The following is a 19,451-nucleotide window of genomic DNA, read 5'->3' as shown; positions in this document are numbered from 1 at the left end:
TCATGCGCCCAGCAGGGGGTGGGAGGGGGGGTGGGGGGTTACCATGCAGACAGTGAAAGTGTTCGGCGGGCCACCTACACTGAGCACACATAATCAAAATATTTCTCAAAAGGTGTATAGCCCTCGGGCTCGGAGAGGTTGTTATGCCTCCGACGGAGGGCTGTGATTGGAGAAAGAATGTCGGAAAAGAAGACCGTGGGTATAAAAGGGCAGGAAAGAGAGGGGATTGGTACAAAGAATTGAATGAAGGGGATGTGGGACAGGGGTACACGATGCGGGAATTAACATAGTGTTTGCGTGATGGACAGGTGAATGAGGGCCCACGCATTATGTCAGGGGATGTTGGTGGAGAGATCAGGCTGAAGTGATCAAAAGTTGCAGCCGTGGAATTGTAATGACACAGGCCTTCTGAGAGTTTGGATAACTATTGGCTCGCATATGTTTGAATAGAACATTTCCTAATACATCCTCATGTGCTGGAACCACAGGTCCAGTCTGATTGGTATGCGTCCTGGGTTTGTGGCACAGCTGAAAGCTGCTTTCTCTCCTGTGGATACAGATGGTGTACAGATCTGCCCTCCTGTGGACGCGCTTAGAACTGACCATCTCTTGGCTCTTGGTTCCAGAGGGGCTTCTCTCAGGAGCGCTTCACAGTAAAATGGGCACCGGATTTAGCATAATGATATAATGACGTAGCATTTAGCCTACTTACTGAACAAAGTGCAAATACATCTGTTAATATAACATAACACAAGGTGGTCATTCTGTCACTAGTTGTGATCAGTTGGCACGGTTTCCCAAGTGTCATCCATGTATCCAAAAAAAATCTTATCTTTTAAACTACACAGAAAAGACAAATTAATCACAGCAGTTTATTATTAAGTATTTGCATATGTTTGAATGTATTTACATAATCTTATTTTCAAATATATTTATACAAATTCCCTAGCCATCACCACAAATATTTGTGAAAATATTTGTTAAAATGTGGCTGGCTGTGGAGCAAGCAAGATTAAATTAGTTAAATGTAATTGAATTAATTAATTAATATATAAACCTGGTTATTGTATATTTGAAACACTCAGTTTATTAGTACCATGACAAATCTTTTATGAATTTATCACTGACAAACATGCATCACAAGTTTATGTTAGAACTACGTAAAGGCATAGCTGACCCCAATATGAAGGTTTTCTGAACATTTATTCAACATTAGTTTCTTCAACACATTTCACTTCACAAGACAGTAATTGTGGATTTGTGATGTTTTTAAATCAGCTGCTTTGACTCATTTCGAGGCTACTATTCACTGCAGAGGATCCACAGGTGAGCAACTGATCTAATTTTAATTCCCATCATCCTCAACATTGATAAGACTTGTTCAGCGGTTACTGAACATTTATCATGTCTACCATATAACCCACATCTGATCAAACACCATTTGAATGATGAAAGACAGTGATTGAAATGTTGATAAAGGAACAAAAATGGCAAAAAGTATTTTAACATTAAGGGAAAAAAAAAAAAAAAAGTTCAACCATGACGGGAACCACAAACACATGCTTGGAGAGCTCATACTCGTATTGCAAGATGAAACCAGTCTTGCAGTAAATTAAACCCAATGAACGAGTAAGAGTCAGCTTAGCATGTTAAAAATGGGAAATACCTTTATTTCAGACCATTAAAATAAATACTATACAGAGTCCAATGTAGAAAAGATTTAATACATGGCTTCTGTCTCAAAAAGGTTAATAATTATCACATTTGTAATAAATTTGTTTAAAAAAATAGCACTGACCAATGTTAACCCCACATCCACCCAACAAAAGAGGCATTTTTTGAACAATACGAAGACAATGATCTCTATATACTCTACTACTGCAGTTTGGTCCTTTACATATTTAGACCCATACAACACAGTTTGGTGAGGTAGGTTGTAGGAGCAACACTCCTCGATAGGACTTTGATGCAGAGAAAATCTGAGGCAATACAATGGTGGGTTGTTAACCAGCCATACCAATCATGCCAAATTAATTTCTAATGCCTTGAGCCACCCATCCCGCCAAAGTAAAGCCTATTTACAAAAATCAAAAAGCTACAACCACGCACACAGGACAACACAAGAGATGTAACCGAACAATTGGACCAGGAGAAAATGACTTGAACACTTTTTGAAACTTTACAATCTGGTTTGCTCACAATCCAGCTTCCTCTTTTCCTTAAGCAGAATTTACAGCACTCAGATGCTTCTGTAAAAGGAAGATAGCAGTGGTGAAGATTTGGAATAAGAGTCCAAGTCCCCCATATAAAACACATGAATAATTCTGTTTTACATCCTTTGCCCTGTTTTAACCCAAAAAAATAATCCAATGTAAAGTCACATCTCAAAAATGGTTAAACCAACACGATCAAGAAAAGCAGGGCATGTCTTCAATCCATATGCCAGTCAGTGCATTAACTTTTACACCTAGCATGCAAATGAGCCCTGCAATGCCTCCTCTTGATCAGTAGATGGCACCACTCAAAAAAGGGCAAGATTAAATGAGCCTTAAGAATATTGAGTATTCATTCCGAATAATTGAGTGATGTGGCAGACATACTGGATTTATGAAAAAGCACACCCTCAGAATTAACAGTACTTGATTTGTGAGGGAGTTGCACGAAAAGGGATGTGGGTTGGAATGAGACTAAAGAGGGAAAGGAGGAGAGATAGACAGGGAAGAAAAAAGAAAAGAAAAGAAAAAAAAAAAAAAAAAAAGGGCTGGGGTCTTAGATAAGATCAGCAACGTTCATGGGCATTTCCTCCACGGTTGTATTGTAGAAGGTCTCGATGTCTCGGAGTGTACGCTTGTCATCTTCAGTGACCATGTTGATAGCGACGCCCTTTCTGCCAAAACGGCCACCACGTCCAATTCTATACAAATAAAGCACTTATTACACAACAGCCAGAATCGCACAAATCAGACAAAAAGCACAGAAAGAGCTTCGTCGACTTACCGGTGGATGTAGTTTTCCCTGTTGGTTGGAAGGTCATAGTTGATAACCAGGGAAACCTGCTGCACATCAATGCCTCTTGCCTGAAAGTATTTAAGACACTTTAGTCCACTTACAGGTTCAAAAACAAAAGCAGTCAACTAACAATCTAAAGATATTTAAAAGCACAGATTTTGCATGTGAATGTCAACTGCTTTATAGTCGTGTTAAGGGACTTGGCGGCCCCAGCACGGTGGAGAGCAGTTAGAATAGTCTCCCAAAGACCTTGATACCCATCACAGCACAGAATGCTGGTGGAAGAGGTATCCTTGGTGTGACATCTCAGAACTGTGGGTGAAGGTGAAAGGTAGATTACCAGCAGGTCAGTAGTGATGAGGACTCTGCTGGAGCCAGAGCGGAACTCTTTCATGATGACGTCCCTCTCCTTTTGCTCCATGTCACCGTGCTATGAAGACAGTGCGCATAGTTCATAAAACATGTACATATACATTAGCAAAACGTCACATCATGTGACTGTCACTCACCAGTGCAGAAACAGTGAAGTCTCTTGCATGCATTTTCTCAGTCAACCAGTCCACCTTTCGTCGGGTGTTGATGAAAATTACAGCCTGTGTGATGGTCAGGGTTTCGTAAAGATCACACAATGTGTCCAACTTCCACTCCTGAAAGACAGAGAGATCTTAGCAAAGAGAGGGAGAGAAAAAAAAACTCAGCTCTGCCACTAGGTGGTGCTGTTTTCATACTAAAGTTAAGATCATGTTCCCAGAGTCCTACAGGCTCAAATGCACAGCTAAGCAAAACGCTTATCAGACAGGAGCACTCCAGGAAGTCTGGGATCAGTTGACACGCATGGGGATCATCACAAAACAGCATTACTACTTCAGTAACAAATGACTGCAACTTTGGACAACAACAAATTGGACAGCTTTGAGATACAAATATTCATTTCTCAACGCTAAGCTCTCCACTCACCTCTTTCTCAACATTGATGTAGAACTGCCGGATACCCTCCAGGGTCAGCTCTTCCTTTTTAACTAGGATACGAATAGGATCTCTCATGAATTTTGTGGTCACCTCCAGCACCTCCTGAGGCATGGTGGCAGACAAAAGAATCACCTGGGAAAAGAAAAACATGCACAAGTTATAGCTTACAAAATGAGTCAACACCAACCACAACCTGAAGATGACTATAACAGGAAAAGGTAAATTTACAGTCATTATGATCATCTTAGCTGACTGGAGTAGATTTGACCAACACAAACCTCTTAAACGTACAGCAAATAAAACTATTTAGGATATAAAATGTAAGCTGCTTAATAGTCATGAAGAGGGACCTATGAGCCTAATCAAAGTGGAGAGCAGTTACATTCCTCTACCAAAGATTATGATTCCCATCACAGCACACAAAGCTGGTAGGAGAGGGACTTTGGTGTGGGCTCCAAGAAAAAAAAAATAAATAAAATAAATAAAATTTACCTGAGTATCTGTGGCCAACTTCTGAAAGATCTCATAGATCTGGTCCTTGAAACCACGGCTTAACATTTCATCTGCCTCATCCAGCGCAAACATCTTTATATATTTGGGAGCTGAAAAAAAAAAAAAAAAATCAAACAAAGACAGTCATTTCCAAGCCATTGGCATACAGAAGGTTATTAAACTTATAATTTAACAACAAGAGAACAGGTAGTTAAGAATTCTAGTACAAGTCTCAAATAAGACAGTCCACTGAAACAAGCGATTGTCGTCCGCACTTACAAAGATATCTGCGGTTGAGCATGTCAAACACACGGCCAGGAGTTCCAACCACTATGTGGGGCACATCAGCCTGGAGCTTCTGAACATCATTACGGACATTGGTGCCACCAATGCAGGCATGGCAGGTTGCCCCCATGTAGTCTCCAAGAGCCAGCACCACCTTCTGAATCTGAGGAAGACAAAAACATTTTAGCAATAGCTAAAAGATCAACTCCATTTAACTTTAACTTGATCTGAAAAACCACCTGTGCTCAAGTCACTGCAAAAGCATCTTAAGAGATTTCTGACAAGTATCTGTGCCCATACCATGAAACAGTCTTTTCTCACTGTGTTGAGCTGACTGGGACGAATATTGCCTTTATTTTCTCTGCTCCTAACAGATAAGACTTTGTGTTATTGACAGACACAGCCTTGCCTAGTGATAGGGGGCATGCTTAAACTCTTGTCACACTGTCTTCCGTGTCTCCCAAAACCTCCAACAAAAAGGCAGAGCTAGTAGTGCTATAACAAACCTGAATGAGTAACGGTTCTCACCTGTTGGGCGAGCTCTCTGGTAGGAGCCAGCACCATAGCTTGTGTAGCCTTCATCTCCAAATCAATATGCTGCAGGATGGAGATAGCAAAGGTGGCTGTCTTTCCTGTGCCAGACTGAGCCTGTGCGATGACATCATACCCTACAGACAAAAAAAAAGCTGAATATTAACAAATGCCCATTCAATCACATGTAGTTTCACGGTTACAGTACCAAGGCAGCTTGTGCCCATACCATGAAACAGTCTATGCCTCACTGAACTGAGTTGACTGGGATGAATATAGGCTTTTTTTCATTTGCCCTTACTAGATATAGGTCAGTGTCACCAACAGACACAGCCTTGCCCAATTAATAAGGGTGTGAATTAACTTCTCATATTACAGAATTAAGTGACAAACGCAGACAGACCAATTACGTTTTACATACCCTTGATACAAGGGAGAATTGCCCTCTGCTGAATGGCGGAAGGTTTCTCAAAACCATAAGCATAGATTCCTCTGAGAAGAGCCTCTCGCAGGCTCATATCATCAAAACTATCAACAATCTCCTTCCAGTTGCTCTGTAAAAAAAAATAAAAATGTGTTAAACAAAAATATATACACACACACACACATACATACATGTATATTCAAATATAATTTAAGGGGGAAAAATCTCCAAACTAAACAAGTGTTGACAAGTATCTGTGCCCATACCATGAAAAAGTATTTTCTCACTAGGCACGTTTCCATTACCCTTCAAATTGCGCAAACTGAAATTGCGAATTGAAAATATGCCTAATGGAAACGCATAAATTTCACAAAAACGCCCATATATCGCAAAAGTTTTTACGCTCGCATGGTGGTTTAGGCAATGTGAAAAAGGAATTCGCAAAACTGCAATGGAAAACAGCTTTCGCATTTACAGGTCACATGGCCTATGTAAGAAGTCATATGATCATTCGTCAATGTACTATAACCTCCGAGAAACACATCATACATGGCCACTCTCCAGTATAAGGGGCTTTCCCTACCATTAATGCTTAGTAGACAATTTACACTGCACACGTCTGCGGTGCAATGTGCCTCTGATACGGCCACTGAAGCTGATTGTGGCCACAATGCTTGCGTTTATTCCAGAATCCAGCCGCGCCACGCACGTTTCTGAAGCGGCTCTCTGTGCTGCTTCTGTAAAGATACACGCATACGCCTCCTTTGAATAAATATAGCCAAAATCCATCAAAATCCGTTGCCATGACTTATTGCGAGGCAAAAGGTTACGTTTTAGTCGCATGACATTGGTTAATGGAAACGCCTTCATTTCGCAATACTTTTTTAATCGACGTTTATAAAATATCACCAAAGTTTTGCGCATATCTGTAATGGAAACGCACCTACTGTCTTGAGCTGACTGGGATGTATATGGCCCTGATTTGCTCTGCCACTAACAGATATAAGACTGTGCCATTGACAGACAGCCTTGCCCAGTGATAGGGGACATGCTTATAAAACTGAAGGGTTTGCCACACTTTTTTTTTTTTTGGAAAAGTCTGCTACACTTTCCTCAAAGGAATAAAACAGAAACTCCACAAGTTGCAACAATAAACCTGAATCAGTTCTTACCAGTTTATAATTAAAGAAAAAAAAAAATCAAATGTGCTTAAAACTATAGGTGAAATGGCTTTTAAGAGTCACCAACCTCAATGACACCATCTGGCTCCATCCCCTCAGGGCCATTGTCTCTGGGTCTGAAACAAGAGGTTGTAATTAGTATAGCTTTTATGTAAAATTCATTTCACATTAAGTTGTGAGGCAAAAAAAAAACCCCTCCAAGGGGGCAAACGTAAGACTAAACATATTGAGTGGATTCTAAACCAATATTTGAGTTACCCAGTCCCATAGCATAGGGGGATTACCTACAGCCAGACATCCCATAACTTAACTTACATGTATTAATCTATTGTTAAAATGTCTAAACGACCTTCTTTAAGAGAAGTTTCAGGCAAAAAAAAAAAAAAAATCTTACGAAAACTTACTTAAACACACGACTTAGTCTATGTTACACAAAAGGGGAATGATAGCCTCGGTCACAGTTCACTTTCATTGTAACGTTACCATTTTCCATAAAATGAAAGTGAACGGTTACCGAGGCTATCATTCTGTCCAACGTTTTATTTTGGGTTTCACACCGGTTTCGATGACGATTTTCATCTTAATTATTTGCAATACTCATAAAACCGCGTTAGTTTTATTTTTTAAAGACACTGATATCGTAACCTCGTAAAATGACCAAGAGGCGGCCATTTTCGCTCAGCGCCATTACCAACGTGGCTCGACTAAATCACATTAACGTGTCGGTAACAACTCAATCATTTAAAAGGAGGTTATTATAAAATGCGATATAAAATAAACTTGTGCGTCAACCCCGTATTATACCAATACATGACGACATTTATTTCTTGACAAAGTACACTAGCAATATTTTCACCGACGGCACGGTTTCTTTTTCTTAAAAAAAAAAAGTGGTGTCTAATTTATATAGACAATTTTACTTTTTAAAAGAGGACAGCTATCTGAGGATAGGCCTTGGGCCTACACTGCCAGACCACCCTATTGTCTCGCCCAAGGCCATGTGCCCTACATATTTTCTCATTTTTAGGCCTACAAACAAATCTACAAACAAAACACAGATTTAATATTACATGGCACCAGACCCTGAGTTTTTACGTAAAGCACATTACAATAAATCTTAAAAATGCAGGTAATCCGTTTAAAACGGGTAGAAGGGAGCGACCATGTGCCGCATGGACGCGTAGGTCACACGAGAAACTGAACGAGCGCGTGAGACACGTTGCGTCACAAGAGCCGGCATTCTAACGGAACATCGAATAGACGGTTACAAAACCCTTTTAAAAAGACTTTCCAACGAACTTCACGGATATAACACAAAAATAAAATGACTTGTACTTACACTAACGTTACCTGGTGAACACACGCTTTTCTAAAACATTTTAACGAGGCGGGAACAGAGAGAACGAACGTGCCAAACCGGCTGATAATGCTAGCTTTTGAATCGCTGATGAAAGACAAATATTCAATATTCTCAAACAAATCATGTGAAATCAGTGATACTGACTGAACCTTTCAAGTAAACGGGCACCATTACCACAAACAGGGAAAAAAATTTATTCGAGCACGCAATCTTACCTATCCTCATGTTCAGACGACATTATCACAAAGGACTGTAGACTGGCGGAAACGTTCAAATACTCAAACCGTGACGACCACCAAAGCTCATTGATTGGACATCGTCCCGATCAGTCAGATTATACACCCGCCCAGCGTGACTTCCCATTGGTCCAGAAACTATTGATACCGCCCTATCTTAAGCGCCTGTTTGAAGACGTCACGAAAATCCTAGCTGTAAATTGAACCAGTTTTGCGCTTTCTTTAAGAAATTTGACGTTTGGTTTTCAAGAATATACCTTTAAAAAAACCTTTCAGCCCTGAAATTTGAGGTGATAATTCACATTTTAAAAAATGTTACTGGCTAAAGTAACAAGATAAGAGAACCAATTTGATAATCGGATTTTAATAGACCATAAAGGTACTTTCATAATGTTTGTGTCTTTAATTTCTTTTACATAATTTTGTGTTTCCGTTTGCCCTCTCAGTTTTTTTGTTTGCTTTTGAACTGTTGCTAACAGTATTTGAATAAAAAAAAAACCTGTTAATATGTCAAACACTAATGTGCTCACTTCCAGAAAATACAGAGATGACCCTTCCCTTATTGCCCAAGAGCTGTTTTCCTGTACATAAATGTTGCAAGTGAGTCATTTATGATTCACAGTTGGTGTTCTTAGTGGGTCATTTAATGGTCCATATAAATATGCTTTGAGGAAAAACCAGCTTACTGGTATTATTTCCAGTTTGAATAAGGGTGAACACAGCATAACTGGAGAATACCTCACTGACATGTTGATTCCATAACCTTACATAATAATTCCTGGCCATTTCATGTCGTCATTAATTGCAATGTGACTAACAAAATAATAATTTAAGTGTTCTGATGAGTACACAGATCATTATTTTCTTAAGACGATTTATTAAGAACAAAACTGCAGACACGATTTGTCACTTGCATTACAGCACAGTTACTCTCATGCCAACATTTCAGATCAGAAGTTTTGCAACATCTTTATACACAGAAAAAAAGCAGAAAAAAGACTGTTCCATTTAGGCAGTATGTCACAAGGGCAAGACAGGCTGTCAATAGTAAATCACCGCAGATCTCTCAGTCAAGATGTTGGGTTCCAGTATGAAAACAAACAAAAAGTTTATACAAAATGAAAACAAACGTGAGCGAGGATGAAATATCCTCAGTGAGAAGTCTCTCAGGCTTTTTGGACAAATGTATCTTGGCTGTGCGGTCTTTAAACAAATATCACAGTGACAGCTTGCAATGACACAGTTCTTTGTACATAAGTCTCCTCAGCTTGGGCATGTCCTGTTGACTGAAGCTGAAGGGCTGACCCAATGCGAGACACTTGCAATACTAAAATGGAGGTGGAGAAAATAAAAAGAGAAATAAGAGGTAAATCTTGTATGTGTAACTGAGGAAAAGACATCTCAAACAACATATGTTCTGACATATTTCTTGTGGTTTTTAATAGAGCTTAATGGATTCTCCTCTGGATAAACAGCTATAAATGTACAATACTGTGTCAGTTAATCTGAATCTTATCAACCACTCATAAAGCTTCAGAATGAAGATGATGCATATACAAACCTGCAGGACAAATGCACCACAGTCACTGTCATTATTCTGTCTGCCAACATTCTGTAACAAAAAAGAGAGGCTCTATTAATTGTCACTTAAACAACTGAACAGCATTAGACATTACAAAAAGGTCAAGTAGCAATTTATGGTAACACTGCAATGACTGGCCTCACCATTTTAAAAAAGCCTTTCCACCCTGTGAGAAAATCTCTCTTCTCTTTTATCATGGCTTCTGCCTGCAGGTATTTAAAAATATGCTGTGGAGAGAAAAAATGTTACTTAGCTGAGATAAATTACAAACATAAAAACAAAGGTTAAGAATGTATTACTAATTATAATGTTTTAGACATTACACACAATTTCAAAGAAATTTCATCGCTTGTGGAGAAGATTTTGACTGTACAGAAAACAATATTTTTGTAGTGCTTTTACCTTGGGGCAGCGGCGATTAAGGGTTCTCTGAGAATCGAAGTATGTGATGGAGCGCTGTTTAATATCAACCAAGATCAGTGACCAGTGCACTTCTAAATGAATGGGAATCAACAACAGATCCTTCTGGAAGATGTCCACCTAAAACATGTTTGTACTTATATAAATAAAAAAGCATATCAAGAAAAGTTCTGCTGATTTGCTTTAAGGATTATCACTAAGAACGGACCCAAATAAATTGATCATTACATAGTACATGATTATGTAATGCCCATAATAAGATCATACATAATTATGTTATGCACATAATAAGATGATACACTTCAAAAGTATGGGGTCAGTAATTGATCAAAAGTAAAAGAAAGACACTTATAATATATTGCAAATAAATGCTGTTCTTATGAACTTTCTATTCATCAAAGAATCCTCAATCCTAAAAAAAATAAAATTTCCACAAAAATATTAAGCAGCTTTGCAATCAAGTCAACAAGTTACATTTTAAATAGTGCTGTCAAACGATTAATCGTGACTAATCGCATCCAAAATAAAAGTTTTTGTTTACATAATATATGTGTGTGTACAATGTATATTTATTATGTATATATGAAGACACACACATACAGTATATTATTTTGAAAATATTTACATGTATATATTTATATTCATATAAATTATATCAATATAAATATATTTAATATATAAAGGTAACATATTTTTCTTAAATATATACATGTGTATTTATATATACATAACAAATATACACAGCACACACACATATATTATGTAAACAAAAACTTTTATTTTGGATGCGATTAATCGCGATTAATCATTTGACAGCACTCGTTTTAAAATATATTAAAATATATTAAATGATGCCTCTTAAACAGTAGTACACATCAAATAAAATAATAAGAGGTTTACAGTTTTCTTACATTCTTTGTCCACCGTTTCACTCCATCATAGCCTTTGGTCCTCAACTTGTCATAAAAGAAACTGTTAAAAAAGTGCACCTGAAAATGGAGAAGACATAACAAAACACTAAACACAACTAAATAAAAAATTAACTTTCCCTGACAATCAACAACAACGATAAAACTGAACTACTACTACTTAAAAATGTTCACTTCTTATATACTTTGATTACTGAACAGTGCAGGATACATTTGTATTTCACAACTTTTGTTACTAAGGTTGAACTAGGATCAGGTTAACTAATATGAAAATAGGAGAATTACATAGGAGAAATTAGAAAAACCTAAAAATAATCACCTTTTCAGGCACTGAATCCATCACAAGGTCTCCATACATGTTCATGACCTTAAGAAATCAGATGAAAGAACAATGTGTGCATTAAGTAGGACAGAGAAAAGAAGAATTATGAAAAATAGTGCTGTGCATTTATAACTCAAAACTCACCTGGTCATTGAGCCAATTTTGTCCATAGAGGGTGCTAAGATCATCCATTGTCAGAACATGACGCTTGTAATTCACCCGAAACCCTTTCACCATGGCAGTCCCTGCTGATCTCTGGTAGGACTGAATTAAATGTTGCACCATGACTTTCCTGTGGGCACATAAAAAAACTTTAGTACCTTGACTACCTTCCAGAGATGTATGTATGCATGCACAAAGACATATATATTTGTATTTGTATTTGAGGTTGTGCATGTGTGAGACCTGTGGGGCTGAGAGAAGTCCTCATTGAAGATGCCCTTCAGTTCCTCAACAACATCATCTGAATGTACAGGAATTAGACTTCCATACTTTTGAAGGTACTCATCAAGAAGACCTGAGAAATAAATATATGCATGCATGAGGTACAACCAGCACAGAGTTTAGAACATGTCATCCATTTAAACACCAAATTATGTGAGAAAATTCATTCGTCTACTTAAACAGGCAGTCTGGATGATTTGGAAATGAAATAAAGCTTTAAAAAAATCTTCTTAATGCCAGTTTTATGTCAATAGCTTAAGTATAGTCAATAGCATCAGCTAGTCCACGGGTCGGCAACCCATGGCTCTAGAGGCTCTTTCATCCCGTTGCGGTGGCTCCCTGCAGCGTGGCCGTAGAAAACGGGCAAGTATGTTCACATAGAGGTTTTTTAAGGGCCAGTGTCAATAAATCTAGATTTAAATTAAAAGAGACAAGAGAGTCACATCTTTTTGGATACGTTTTATTCGTATCCAAAACGGTGTGAACATTACAGAGCGCTGAACACTCTCATGCGGTGTATGTTTCATTCATACTCAAAGCTGCGCTCTCACGCAGAAAGTCCAAAACAGACTCATATGAGAAGTAATAATAATTTTTGACATGCCAGGAAATCCCTAATATGGACAAAGACATCCCACTATCAACAAGCATAAACCTAAAACGTGAAGACAATAAACGATTGCAACAATATATGGTTTGTAAGCTATAAAATTTATTTTCTGCCTTATTCTGTGATACAAATAGAAAGTGTTTTTAGTATTATAAACCAATCATAATCATGAAATTGTCATTAGTAAAATATATATCAAAATATTATAGAATACAAATTATTGGTTATTGTCCAGCAGTGTATTTTATTTCTTAGCCAATTAAGTAAGAGATAAGAACCGGTCCTTTTTTTTTTTTTACATAAATAAATATTATTATTATTATTACATTTAACATTTCTGTCCCCCTTCTGAAATGATTGCCCCTGCCCTGTAACATCCTTTTAGGGATCAAATAGGTTTTGTGGCTCCACGTGAAATTTATTCGGTGGGAAAGGGGCCAAAATGGCTCTTTAGATGTTGAAGGTTGTAGACCCCTGAGCTAGTCAATAGCTGATGTATAACATCCATTTTAGACTGCAATCTTGGTGAGATCTAAAGATCTATATTATCACTGGACATACATCCATATCATAACCCAAGAGATAAGATAGGACAGTGGTTCTCAAACTTTTTACAGCAGCATATCCCCTGGGGCATTTCACATCCTTCTGCATACCCCCTCTCTTCCACTTAGACCGCAGTCACTCCTTATATATTAAGGATAATATTTGCCCCCTTAAATTAATTTACAGGTGCATTTTTTTACCTTTATAGAGGCAAATATTTTCTATCCTTATTAATTGTATGTCATGTTTTATGTCATATTCTTAACATTCCATTAAGTGTATTATTAATATATAATAAAGCATTAAATGATGGCAAATCGAAGTGATACTTGTAGATTTAAAAATAAAACCACCAATAGGTGGCGGCAAGTCGCTGTCTTAATGAGCCAGGCATCGTGTCATTCATTCATTCATTCAGTAACAAAGCAAAATGCTGTAGTTATGAATGGGTTATTAATCACTGACTCCGAATCGTTCAAAGCCGCAGATTTGTTCACCAACTAAACACCGCTGTATGTTGCTTGGAGACGCACACCAGATGTTACGGATTTTGTTGGAACTATTATTTCGTTGCAAAATAGAACAAACATGAAAATATTCTGTTTAAAATGTAGGCTACATTTAAAATGTAAAATGTTCACTTAATATTACCTTTTTTGTTGAACTGTTGTAAAATTAATGGCACATTTGCTATCGTTTGGATATTCAGCGAAATTTGCATTGTTGCTCATATTGTAAACATGAAAACAATAACAAGCACAGAGTGTGTCTGTATGTTTAAATCGATCTCAGTCCATGTCAATATTTGCTCTTCATGCAATTAAAGCTGCAGTCCATAACTTTTTTTGGTTAAAAATGATCCGAAATCAATATTTGAGCAAGTACATGACCAGCCAATAGAGTGGAGGAACTATGACGTCACTTTGTAGGCAGATCGGCTGTTAGCATCGCACTTGGTTCCCTCGACAAAAAGCCTTTAGGATTTTTCCATAGGCTTTTGGATTATCGCAAAAAATAAGCTCTGTGTTCAACCATAGTTCATGAAACGTACACGTTTTGTCCAACAAGATAATCTTCACAAAATAATATTAACTTTTATTAATTTTGAAGCCTAAATAAAAGCGCCAGAACTTAAAAGCTAAACTTAGGCTATAAACGAACTACACCACCACGATCGCTCGCCTTCAGCGTCACCACCACGCTTCCCACAACTTTTTCAAACTTATTTTTAACACGTTCAGTTGCTTGTCAGAAATACATGTTTGGTTTTAATGTTACTTTAAGTTGGCGTAGAATTAAATGAATGCCAAAACTCAGAATTTTGTTCGCGTACCCCCCTCCGTCATCTCACGTACCCCAGTTTGAGAACCACTGAGATAGGATATACGTTTCTGCAGCTTTTAGAGAACAAGAGTTCTACCTTGGACATAAGACCTGTGCTCCTCTGAAAGGGTCATCTCCATCCTCTGAGTGGTGGGCTTCAGGGGCATAGAAAGATATTCCTGACCCCCACTGACTGTTGAACTTGACTGAGAATCCCCATGATAACCATTGAAACCAGAGAAATTGTTTTCTGTGGAGAGAGAACAAACATATAATATAATGCAGTTTTGACTGTAATTATATTTACTTTAAAAATCAGCGGTTTTCAACTGCGTACAAAGGACCCCCTCCGAAAATAATTAATTTCTATTATGCTAGATTATTACCTTTTTATTTCTACTCACTATAGTACTGTACTGATGAATTTAAAATATAATTTATATTATTTTAATCAATCAATCAATCAATCATACATTTAAATCAAATATATCTAGTTTAAAGACTTAAACTACTTCAGTCTGTGTGCATTGAATTTATTTAATACACGAGTTTCACAATTTGAGTTGAATTACTGAAATAAATGAACTTTTCCACGACATTCTAATTTATTGAGATGCACCTGTATATAACGCATCTTTTACACCGTTTTTCTCTTAGTACTTTCCCTTGTGGCCCCCATTCCCCAGACTGAAAACCTCTGCTCTAAATAACAAGAAAAGGAAAAGTCTCACCTGTTTCTCTTCCGCTTGTCTCCAAACCTGTTTGTGATGAGCCCATGGTGTCACATCCCTGCTCATACCGTCTCTTGCTGGCATAAAGGCTATACTGGCGACACCTCCTTGACCGTCGATACCCTAAGGTGCCGACCCACTGGGCCCGTTGTCTCCACGTTTTCCAATTCTGCACAAGCCGGTTGCGTAATCTAGCACTAAACCGTAGTCTTCGCCATCGCTTCAGCCTTTGCTGTCTAAGTCCATGAAGCCGAATCTGGAAGGGATTCTCAGGAAAGTCTCTGGCTTGGAATTTGGCCTCCCCTTCATGTGAGGACACCTGCTGCCAATAATTATTAGCGAACATGGCTTGCGGTTGTGATTCAAATGGCATTTGCCAGTCTTCCACTTCATCTTTTTCCTCCCATGGATCACATTCAGAATCAATCTCTTCCTCATCTTGTTCTTCTTCTTCCATATCTTCTTCATTCTTATCAAATCCAGCTTCTTCATCAAGAAGCTCTACTGGTTCTATGTACTCTCCAGTCCAGACTTGCTCCTTGTGACCTAGTTTGAGGTGAATGGGGCTGGTGGCATTGGGAGGGGAGTTTGGATCCATTAGACCTCCTCCCATGCCCCCAACACTGCTGGCTTCCTGGCTCACAGTCAAGGAGAGTTCCCCTTGCCAGCGGTTCTGGGCCAGGCTTCCACCGCTGTCTCTCATAGTCCACTGGCAACCTGCTACCTGCGCCAGCTCGTCGCCTGCAAGAGTGAGAATTAGGGTCATTTCAGTGCCCTGAATTTTGTTTCTGGTGCAGGTGGATAATTAGCATAATACAGATGTGTTACTTATACAAGACCAGCTATCACTCAGTTATATGGTGATTGGCAAAATGAAGCAGATGTTAGCTACCTTATATCTATTTTGACATTTTAAATAGATACAATAGCATATTTTAAATACTGCTCTTAATTACTCTAATTTAAAAGCATAAAATACATAGGAGCAGAACAGTTTACACAGAAAGCTGGTATTAGCGTTATTTGACAATATGCATCTGTAAAACAATTGTAAAACGTTAGTATCAACGACTAAATGAACGGTAAACATGTCTCTTACAGCTTCATATCCACGAAGCCTTTCAAAAGCCATTTCACATCTAAAAACAATACACGTTTCGTGTGTTTTGCGATAACGGTTGACGTTATAATTCACGGTTGCTTTGGTATTTTTCGTTTTCTGGCATGTGCACATTTGCTAATTAACTTAGCTGACCAGCTAACAGCTGCCTACAGTTCGTCAATTGTGCTCACATATCACTCACCTTTTACGTGCAGTTTTACACCAGTGTAAGGTAATAGCACACAGGGCAGCTTCGCCTTTATTTTCCACGAATTTGCAAATAAACCAAATTGTCCATTACGAGGATTTCCACCTCAATCAATGAATACAGTCGCGCTCTTTGCACGAAAGCATAAACAGCAACGCTGCGCGCAACTGATGACATCACTGGCCTCATGTTACCGATAAAATAAAGCATTAAAATCAAATTGGCCCACAAGGAACATCTAATAGATTTGAAATTGGCAGAGGAAGAAGACAAGGTTGTCCATTTTCTCCTTTTCTTTTTCTGTTAGCAAATTGAATATTGACTACTCCTGTGAATTTTGTAGTAAAGAAAAAGAAACAATTTTTCATTTATTTTTTCATTGCATCTATACAAAGATATTTTCGGTTGATGTTGAGAATTTAATTACAAGAAAACTTAATACAGTTATTAAACTGGGTGGGTCTGATATAATGATATATGTTGATGATTATGGGATAGAAAAGGATAAAGCGTATATTATTCAATTACTGGTTGTAATGGGGAAGTTTCATATACACAAAGTGAAGTGGTCGGGTGGTAAACCACATTTTTTAAATTTTATCAACGAATTTAAACAATACTGTAATATGGTATATAAATGTAAAACAAAAAAAGCTCTCAGGACTTCTAACATTATCTGCAAATTTGAAATAGACAAGTAAACTGTACCGTCTTCATTATTTTAGTTGTTTTATTTATTTATTTTATGTTTTCTTTCTTCCTCTGGCTAATTTTTTATTTTACTTGTAATCTTGTGTACTGATGGCATTTATATGCAAAGTTGTATTTCTCTTACTGTTATATATGTTCATATGCAATAAAAAAAAAAAAACCACTCTAATAATCACGCAAAAAAATAAATAAAATAAAGCATTAAAATCAGTTTTTATACAGTTTATGATTAAAATTAACCCAAACGAAGATACTTGCAACATATTAACATGCTAATATTGGATCAAATCATGTGATGAAGCAAAAGTAGCAAAATAAGAATGAGCTGTAAATGTAAAAGGGGGGTTAAGCTGCTTATGAACTGATGGAATAAAAAAATTAGAAAAAGGCTATGTTATAATGTTAAGAAACGTATAAAAACTATTACTAATTTCGTTTATTTTCTAAATCAAGTATCTAGTATTTACTTAAATATTTAGTAGATTAAAAATGTGATTTTCAGTAGCTGAATTTAAATGGTCTCATTTCAAATATGGTCTGCAGCCCTTATCCGTTTCGTTTTTGACCTTTTTCTGTGCTGTCAGTATCTGTTTCAAGTCTGACATAAGACACTATGATTAATTACAGGCTGCATATTTCTAGGCCTGAGTCACAATATGATGGGAAGGAAGAACTTTGGACTAGAAAAATATTGCACTAGTTTGGACTAAATGATGAGGCATTTCAATTGCAGCACACAGCTGACTCAACGTATTCACATTTGATGGGATTTCTCAGAATTTAGCAGTTAAACATCTCATGTTATACTAATATGGTTCACTACTCTATACAAAGATTTCCACATATTTGTGTATTTGGTTTATTTTCAAATAAAATGACTGCTCACAGACAATACATATTTGGATGATGGTATGTATAGTGCTTAATTAGCATGTTCCCATGCAATGCAGCTTGTTTAATTTCCATATGGTTAAAATCACCTAAACATTTTTTTAATTCAGTAAGGCTTTTTAAAAAAAAATGCAAATAGCCAACAGGGGATACTGTTACCAAAACCTCTTAGATATTTTGTTCATCAAATGAATCCCTTATGTACTTATGCGTTTTATATGTTCACCATTAAAAGACTATAAGGTAATTAATGTTTTTTGCAATCCAGTAGATCATATTTGCACATTTTGTAGGTCACAAAAACATAACAATAAAAGAGAATCATCACTACTCTACTGGTAAAGTTAGAATGGCCAACCCATGGTATTTTAAAATAGAGGACCAGGAAGTGAGTTGTTAACAAAAGTACTTTTTACCCAAAGGGTAATTTTTTTAGGTTGACTAAGGGTAATCTAATACATGATTTCACATGAGCATTTGCATATGTGTGCGTGTGTGTGTCTTTGTGAGAAGAAGAAAGTCCGTAAATATCCAGTCAAACTGGAAAGACAGGATCAGAAAGGCATGACTGAAAGGGGCACTGGGCAAAATAGTCTCTGTTTTCAAGTGCTTCTAATGATGCAGGGCTTTATGTCATTCGTGAGGTTCCTTCATACTGAGTATACTAATACAATATTTACAAGCTTCCTTTCACGCCCATTTATTGTCATTTGTCATTTGTCATTAAATAATTGTTGACGTCCTCTATTTCCGATTTTTTGAAACCAAGAAAATAAGGCAATGTTTCCTGTAAACATAAGGCTGCTTTGGAATTTTACCTTTAACCTATATCACTCCGCGCGTCACATTTAAAATTTAATAATTTATTTAGTAAAATGTAAAAAAAAAAAAAAAAAAGGGAAACCATGATATTGTCCTCTTAGATAATTTAATCAAAATTTCAGTTGCACATACAAATAGACAAAGTTTGGTTTATTCATTATAATAATTTTATTTGGAGTATTCATTATAAATAGAAAGCATTAATATTTTATGTTTATTTTTATTTTATGTTTATGATGGGGAACATAAATAATAATGTGGTTTTCAAGTAGGCTATAGGGATGTAGTAGCGTTTTGAAAAGAAAAAGTATAGCTTTTTTTGA

At 37.1% G+C, this 19,451-nt stretch overlaps 2 protein-coding genes across 2 annotated transcripts; both read right to left on the bottom strand.

The window, feature by feature from the left end:
• Nucleotides 1-1,184: 1,184 nt before the first annotated feature.
• Nucleotides 1,185-8,528, bottom strand: LOC107704251 (eukaryotic initiation factor 4A-I-like). Its single transcript, XM_016507135.1, has 11 exons — nucleotides 8,467-8,528; nucleotides 6,959-7,007; nucleotides 5,708-5,840; nucleotides 5,284-5,423; nucleotides 4,750-4,918; nucleotides 4,471-4,580; nucleotides 3,967-4,110; nucleotides 3,519-3,656; nucleotides 3,350-3,439; nucleotides 2,998-3,077; nucleotides 1,185-2,914 (listed from the first exon to the last, which is right to left on the bottom strand). Exons 1-11 carry the CDS (start codon nucleotides 8,487-8,489, stop codon nucleotides 2,770-2,772), a joined length of 1,221 nt encoding a protein of 406 aa, XP_016362621.1. The 5' UTR covers nucleotides 8,490-8,528; the 3' UTR covers nucleotides 1,185-2,769.
• Nucleotides 8,529-9,096: 568 nt separating this feature from the next.
• Nucleotides 9,097-16,870, bottom strand: LOC107704250 (uncharacterized). The gene is made up of 11 exons (XM_016507134.1): nucleotides 16,699-16,870; nucleotides 15,395-16,135; nucleotides 14,761-14,913; nucleotides 12,146-12,257; nucleotides 11,885-12,032; nucleotides 11,738-11,785; nucleotides 11,401-11,478; nucleotides 10,472-10,609; nucleotides 10,213-10,296; nucleotides 10,049-10,099; nucleotides 9,097-9,814 (listed from the first exon to the last, which is right to left on the bottom strand). The coding sequence occupies exons 2-11, from the start codon at nucleotides 16,095-16,097 to the stop codon at nucleotides 9,704-9,706; spliced, it is 1,626 nt and encodes a 541-aa protein (XP_016362620.1). The 5' UTR covers nucleotides 16,098-16,135; nucleotides 16,699-16,870; the 3' UTR covers nucleotides 9,097-9,703.
• Between the last annotated feature and the right edge of the window lie 2,581 nt (nucleotides 16,871-19,451).

The sequence above is a fragment of the Sinocyclocheilus anshuiensis genome, unplaced genomic scaffold (assembly GCF_001515605.1).
Source record: "Sinocyclocheilus anshuiensis isolate Anshui unplaced genomic scaffold, SAMN03320099.WGS_v1.1 scaffold1990, whole genome shotgun sequence".
Classification (NCBI taxonomy): Eukaryota; Metazoa; Chordata; class Actinopteri; order Cypriniformes; family Cyprinidae; genus Sinocyclocheilus; species Sinocyclocheilus anshuiensis.
This window is presented reverse-complemented; position numbering and strand designations above follow the sequence as displayed.

Excerpts from the sequence above, each read along its gene's own strand:
- LOC107704251 (XM_016507135.1), bottom strand. The coding sequence starts at position 8,489 with ATGTCGTCTGAACATGAGGATAG. Across the intron at positions 5,841-6,958 it reads AGCCAGATGGTGTCATTGAG|AGCAACTGGAAGGAGATTGT; the intron begins GTTGGTGACTCT and ends TTTTTTTTACAG. Across the intron at positions 5,424-5,707 it reads AATTCTCCCTTGTATCAAGG|GGTATGATGTCATCGCACAG; the intron begins GTATGTAAAACG and ends TTTTGTCTGTAG.
- LOC107704250 (XM_016507134.1), bottom strand. The coding sequence starts at position 16,097 with ATGAGAGACAGCGGTGGAAGCCTGGCCCAGAACCGCTGGCAAGGGGAA. Across the intron at positions 10,100-10,212 it reads GGAAAGGCTTTTTTAAAATG|AATGTTGGCAGACAGAATAA; the intron begins GTGAGGCCAGTC and ends TTTTTGTTACAG. Across the intron at positions 9,815-10,048 it reads GTGGTGCATTTGTCCTGCAG|TATTGCAAGTGTCTCGCATT; the intron begins GTTTGTATATGC and ends CCTCCATTTTAG.